General features: G+C 45.8%; 1 protein-coding gene across 1 annotated transcript in view; it reads right to left on the minus strand.

Annotated features, from left to right (window-relative positions):
- Positions 1–1,569: 1,569 nt before the first annotated feature.
- The window catches only part of LOC104159186 (sodium channel protein type 8 subunit alpha-like), a 44,310-nt gene continuing 38,771 nt past the window's right edge, over positions 1,570–7,108 (minus strand). Inside the window, 5 exon segments of the mRNA XM_009697027.1 lie at positions 1,570–2,736; positions 3,673–3,943; positions 4,739–4,843; positions 5,557–5,694; positions 6,676–6,729. Coding sequence (XP_009695329.1) covers positions 1,589–2,736; positions 3,673–3,943; positions 4,739–4,843; positions 5,557–5,694; positions 6,676–6,729 — 1,716 coding nt within the window. The 3' untranslated portion in view covers positions 1,570–1,588.

Below are 7,108 nucleotides of genomic sequence, written 5' to 3' on the forward strand. Positions count from 1 at the left end.
CCCTGTGAAAATAAAAAAACCCCCTCGTGGCGACGGAAGCGAGAAAACCCACGCGCCTGCAAAAACCGGTACCGAGGGAGGAAGGGGTGAGGGTTTCAGAAAGCCACCCGCCGCTCCGCATCCCAGCCGGAGCGGGAATCCCGATGGCCACGGGACAACTGAACGCCGCGGGTCACGTCCCCGTCCCCCAGCCCCACCAGTGGCACCGCTGTGGGTGAGCTCCCCAAATTACTACCGGTAGAGATAAGGTGCTACAATTTTTTAGCATTTATCTCTACCAAAAAAAAAGAAAAAAAAGAAAAAGAAGTGTCTACGCTGCAGGATGGAGGCTGAATAATAATTAATGATAAATATTGCAGGATACAAATGAAGACGTACTGACTGGTATTTAAGCCCTAGGTTTTGGTTTTACGGTGACACAGTACAACAAGCCATTCCCAGGTTTTATCACCTCCCCTCGGATGAGGTCCAGAGCAGCATTTAGTTTTGTTATATTTCAGTGTGCAAAAAAAGATGGCTGTACGGAAAAGAAAGACAAAGTTGTTAAACATACACACACAACTATTTCACCTGCTTGTTTCTTGTTGGTGGTGGGTTGTGTTGGTTTGGTTTTTTAATCCTACCGGCGGGTCTACGACAGATCGCTAAGAACTGGGGAGTACCGGTGAAGGGCACGGTTAGCGTTAAAGTTTATCTCCAAATACAGTGTACGGTAGTCAGTGGAGTGCCTCGAATTTATGGCTTAACGCACTGCTGTGGACAGATTACTGGGTGTCGGGTGGTTTCATGGTTCCTCATGCATGGTTCCTGGTCACGGCATGCCATCATGCAAATCGTTTCTATGCATTGAACGAGCACTTTTTTTGGGGGGGGGGAATCAGCCCGAGCTGTCTCCAGGCTGAAGGTACCCGATTACCCCATCTCCCAAACCAAGTAAAGCCCATGTAGAAAGTAGAATGCAGATAATAAATATCAAATAAACTATGACAATTAAATGGCATGGGCCAAATGGGTGGTTTGTTTCTTTTTTCCTTTTTTTGTTTTACTTGTTTTAACTTTTTTTTTTTCCTTTTTTTTTTCTTTTTTTTTTTTTTTTGCTGCTTAACTAAATGCAAATCTAGTTTTGCATGAACAAACCCTTTAACATTGTGACTTCTGGGTTTTCTTTCAATAATAATCAACAAAATGGGAAAATAAAATCCATTTTTGGCTGCTTTGGAAAAGACATGAATCCCAGCAGTGGGTTTTGTTTCTCTGTGTGTGTGTGTGTTTTATTTTGCTTGTTTGTCCTAAGTTGCATTGACTGATGTGGAACATGCAGTATCCACCTGCCCAAACAATAGAAAATCCTTTTTTTTTTTTTTTTTTCCTTTTTTTGTGTTTAAATGTTTGTTTACAAGGGTCCTTTAAACAGGTGGTAGGTCACTGCTTTAGATGCAACGCTGTCACACAGTAAGCAGACTATGTTTGGTATAAGATCTTCAGGTAAGTGTCTCCACAGCTGTTCTGTATTGATATATTTCATGAAGTTTGTAAACAATCTTTTCACTTGCAAGTATTTTAATTTGTACAATTCTATTATTTTGTCTCAACACTTGGATTCCCTGACGTCTTTTTGCCTTTTCGCTCTTTCTCGTCTTCCTTCCTCCGCCCGTTGCTGTTTCTCCTTCTCAGGTTTGGTAACACTGTCGTACGACGGGAGAGAGGCGGTAGACGGGGTGCCTTCTTTTTTCTCCCTGTTTGCTCCTCCGTTTTCCAGTTTTGTGGAGACAGGCCTCCGGCTAATAAAGCCCCGTCTTGCTAGACGAGCCCTGTAAGCCCTCTGGATAACCACTGCCGAAACTTCTTCCTGCTTACGCCGCAGCGTAGTCGTGATGGGCTCGTAAGACACTTTGGAAGGGTTGGATGCCACAAATCTTTCCTCCATCTGCTGTCTCAGTATATCCAGCTCTCCGCTGTCCCCCAGGACACGTTTGGTGAAGGCAAAGAGGATGTCCAAACAGTGGATCCTGTCTCCACTTACCATAGGCAGGTCCATGGCAATCAGTTCAATGGTGTTGGGTTTTGGGACGCGGAGAGGATGTTCCAAAGCATCAGCAAAGTCTGCGAGCTTGCTGTACTCTATGAACTGCGTGGCATCGGGGTCGAATTTCTCCCAGATCTCGTAGAAGGTCTCAAAGTCGTCCTCACTGAGGGGATCTGCGCTCTCCTCTGTCGCCACGCTAAAGTTCTCCAGGATGATGGCAATGTACATGTTGACCACGATCAGGAAGGAGATGATGATATAACTCACAAAGAAAAATATCCCCACCGAAGGGTTCCCACAATCCCCCTTAAAACCACTCCCGGGGTGCTCCTTGTCTAGGTCGCAGTCTGGCGGCCGGTTTAGGATCGGCAGCAGCAGGCCATCCCAACCGGCTGACGTGGTGATCTGGAACAAGCAGATCATGCTGTTGCCAAAGGTCTCAAAGTTGAACATATCATCGATGCCAGCCTCATGCTTGACGTAGGCAAAGTTTGACATGCCAAAGATGGAGAAGATGAACATGACCAAGAACAGCAAAAGGCCGATGTTGAACAAGGCAGGCAAGGACATCATTAAGGCAAAAAGCAAGGTGCGGATTCCTTTGGCTCCTTTGATCAAACGCAGGATACGCCCAATGCGAGCCAGTCGGATGACTCGGAAGAGAGTGGGTGACACAAAATACTTCTCAATGATTTCGGCCAGGAACATTCCTAAAGAAGAAGAGAAGGAACAAGTGTGACAATGGAGACGTGCAGGCTGCTGCTGCTTCTTCTGAACCTAGTCAAGGGATTGGGCACACAGGACACCTCGGTCGGACTTTCAAAGGGGGTCTGTGATTGAGAGGCCTCACCTTCAGGCAGCTAAGTCTTGGCTAGATGCTCGGGCTCCCTAAACAGCTCTCCTAGACGGAGAGGGAGAGAGGTGCAGCTGCAAAGCCATTCATTCCACCTGGATAAGGATGGATGCGTTGCTTCTTGGCGATGTCTCGCTCTCGGTGCCTAACTCTGCCACGGGAGTCAGGCTATGGACTCTACTTTGAAGTTGCCAAAAAAACGTGTAAGACGAATCTTATTTCAAGCGGCAGACAAACCTGGATCTGAGTTTTAGACTGCAGGACAGCCTCTAAAGGTTGGTGTTTCGTCAGTATGCCTGGGCAGAGCTGTGTGCAGCCAAGCTTTCTGAGTGACCCTGTTGTATTTGTGAGGTTACCCGTATTTTATAGACTAGATGCTAAAAAACCAAAAACCTGTTGGAGGAAACTGATTGATTCAACATTCAACCAAACTGAAAACAGGAGCGCAAATCACATGCTGATGTAGGAAGCACTGCAATGCTATTTCCAGTTAGTAGGCATTATAACATTCTGATGAGGTGAGTGAAATTATTGTTTTTATAGACAGGGAGAGTAATTGTCAAGTGTTTTACTCCACACAACTGGAAACGAATGCCAGAACAGAGGGAGAAGGGTGCATTGGTCAGGACTTCAAGCTGCCAAATTCAGCCACAGCCTCTTCGCAAGGCTAAAAAGAGAACCTGGAAGTCCTGGTACCTCTGCAGCCCCTTCAAAGACAGGAATGTGCTCTACTCTGCAAGCACCAAGACAGCCCAGCGCTCACAGACCTCTATCTAACTGGTGTCGCACTTACCCACGATGGACAGAATCACAACCACGAAGTCAAAAATGTTCCACCCGATGGTGAAATAATAGTGCCGCAAGGCGAACATCTTCAGCACACACTCACAGGTGAAGAAGATGACAAACACCAGGTTGATCCAGTAAAGGATGTCCTCCATCTGCTTGCTTTGTGTGTCTGTCTCCACCATCATGGTCACCATGTTGAGGCAAATGAGCATCATGATGACTATATCAAATGCTTGCTGAGTAACAAAGTCAAAGACAGCTCCTTGAATGCGGTTCTGTGCAACAGAAGAGACAGACAATGAACCAAACAAGTTTGAACAAAAATCTACCATGAGTCAACAAATTATTTCACTGTTGGTGCAAAGAGGGATGAGGACATAGTCTTTTCAGTATCTTATGAAGCTTTCAAGGTGAACTTTAGCCACAATTCAATCTGTTTACGGGAAAGGTAGGAAAATGATATTATTTATACCCCAAACATGCCACCACAACCCTATTACCAGCGTATCTTCCTCTTTGTTGAGACCAAAGGCGGGGCGATACGCTTCGGTTCACAACTGGAGAAAGCGACCAGGTCTGCCTCGCAGTGGTGACTGACTGCAGGGCACCTGGACGAGATTTCCACCACCTCTTTGGTGTCCTGGCAGCAGGCAGAGCAGCAGGATGCTTTACCTACAGCAGTATCTAAGGGACTCACCCACTGTCCCAGGCAAAGCCTTTCAGAAAGCAGGGAAATGGGCTTAGGTCTCGACCAATGCGACCCACAAGGCTGTCTAATTGTCCAGGATCCCGCTCACTAATGCCAAGAGGCCTCCTACCCTCCGTCTAAAGCCTCTCAGCCAGACAGGGTTTTCAGATTGTTTTGCTGGTTCAAGTCAGCCAACTGACTGACATCAACCGCAGCTGCCGCATTTTAACCTTTCTCAGATGACACCTGAATTATAATGACAAGAAGACGGTGATGTGGAGTCCAGCATGAGTTAGAACAAAGGATGCTCTTGGAGCCGAAGCTCCTTTGAAAGTCTACCCTGCAGGTTTTTTGCCTTCAGTTCTCTTTATAACATACTCACCAGAGGTCGGGGAATAGGTTTTTGAGGCTTCTTTGAGCCCAGTTTCTTCATGGCATTATAGTACTTCTTTTGTTCTTCTGTCATGAAAATATCTTGACCTCCAAAGTAAAGGGGCGAAAGGAAAACTGGTTACAATCAGCTCGTACACCAGAAGGGAAAGGAATAACATCCTAGCTAAGTCATGAGGATACCTGCCATATGGGAAGTTGGTGGCAGCTATTTTAGACAGAGAGAACTCATACGAATCCCCAAGGTGCACTGATTTTCCTTTAACAAGAACTGAGCACTTTCCCTAGGAATAACCTGGTTTATTGCACTACATCCCTCCCCATCCCCTCTCTCTCCGTTGCGACAAACAGGCAGCAGAGGTGCCAGGCCATTTAGCAGGTACTGCCTAGATGCAAATCCTCGGCTTGACTTACGGAGAAGAAAAGCAGTGTAGGAGAGACAGACGGAGGGCGAGGCAAGGAAGACATCTTACTTCCAGTCTGTGTATTTTCGTCAAGGCAAAAAACCACCAGAAATGCATGAAAATGTAGTCCAGGGAAAACGCCTGATCTGGCTAGGGTTTTGCACAAAGCTTTGGGCTGCCTCTTGCACTCCCCCAGCCCATCCAGCCGCTCTCAGGGGGCTGGGAGGGGAGCGGGGCACCACGAGCCACAGTGGTTCTGCAGCCCACAGCTCTACGAGGGGAGGGCTGTGCCCCGGACTGAAGGTCCTTGGCCTTCATTTTGCAGAAAAACCCATCAGCCTGAAGACTCAACGTTCCTCTAACAGGTCGCACCTCCCCTACTAAACAGCAAACACAGATCACTTATCTTTTTCTTTTGTTGATTGAAGTTGTCAATGATGACACCAATGAACAAGTTCAGGGTGAAAAAGGAGCCGAAGATGATGAAGATAACAAAATATATGTACATGTAAATGTTGTCCTCATACTTGGGTTGCTCTTCTTGCTGAATGGGAGATCAGAAGAGAAATAAATGATATTTCAAAGACATCGCACAAAAGTAGTCAAAATGAGACGGGTCGTGTTTCCAAGCATTCCCATGTAAGGCAGTCTTGCTTTACAAAGCTGTAGTTAGCTACGGAAAACCGTGTCCCCACACTGGTTAAAGTAAAGTAAAAGTATATGCCTGTCTATTGTATGCATATACCAGGAGGACGGTGACCTAATTTTCAGAAATATAATACGCTATAGTTTAAACTGTACTTTCACTGTAAATGAGGTCAGTGCCCAGAAAATATATAGAAATTTGCAAATCACAAAGGAAATGATCATTTAAATGACAAGCGCTGTCAAAGTGAAGCCATCGTTCTTTCTTTTGAAGAGGGACATGTAAGACCATCAGCTGATCAAAACGAGAAGAACCTTTTTTACACTGTCCTGACACAGCCCTACTACTTGTTTCCCACCCTGCATTCAGCATCAGACAAGAAAATCCATTTGAAAATCTTTTCATATCAAACCAAGAGAAGAGAAGGGAAAAAAATAAACTAGAAAGCAAAAAGGAAGTAAAGGTATTTGCATGATTCCAACATGCAAGAACAAGAAAAGTGCCTGAAGAAAGAGCTCCACCCCAGACAGCATTTCAAAACTGGATTCAAACCGACACTTGGGCTCCCATGTAGACGCAAGGTTCGTGGCAGACCTTCTGGCTAATTCCTCCCCATAATTTATTCCGATGATGAAATACAGAGCTTCCTTGTACCCCTTTCAGGAGTTTCCCTGCCCCTAAAGCAACCAGAAGAATCCTGCCCTTTTCGGGGATTCTTCTTGACCATCTTTTAACTTATCACACTAACAGAGTAAATGAAACAATCACAGCATTACATACAGAATATAAGCAGAGTTTTACAATTTTTACTCTTAATTTTACCGAAGTAAAATAGCAGAGTAAAATACTGGGAGGTGAGTTTGCGGTCATGCACGTTACCTTTCTGGAATCTACTGCTGCATACATGATGTCCATCCAGCCCTTGAAAGTGGCCTGGCAAAGAAAACACACGTTCTCTTAGGCGGAATTCACCCAAAGTAAAAGCACAAGTCTGACTTCTGCCAGCTATGTCAAGGATTCCCTGGCACTTTTGATCGCCCTGTACACTGAACTTTAATATTACTCAAATATTTCTCTTTTCATTTAATCTAAATGAAATTAATCAAGCTTGAGAAGTGGGCCCACATGAACCTCATGAAGTTCAACAAGGCCAAGCGCAAGGTCCTGCACCTGGGTTGGGGCAAGCCCCGGTATCAATACAGGCTGGGGATGAAGGGATGGAGAGCAGCCCTGCCGAGAAGGGCTTGGGGTGTTGGTTGACGAGAAACTCACCGTGACCCGGCCATGTGCGCTGGCAGCCCAGACAGCCAAC

This window comes from Cariama cristata, unplaced genomic scaffold (assembly GCF_000690535.1).
Source record: "Cariama cristata isolate BGI_N322 unplaced genomic scaffold, ASM69053v1 scaffold22803, whole genome shotgun sequence".
Lineage (NCBI taxonomy): Eukaryota > Metazoa > Chordata > Aves > Cariamiformes > Cariamidae > Cariama > Cariama cristata.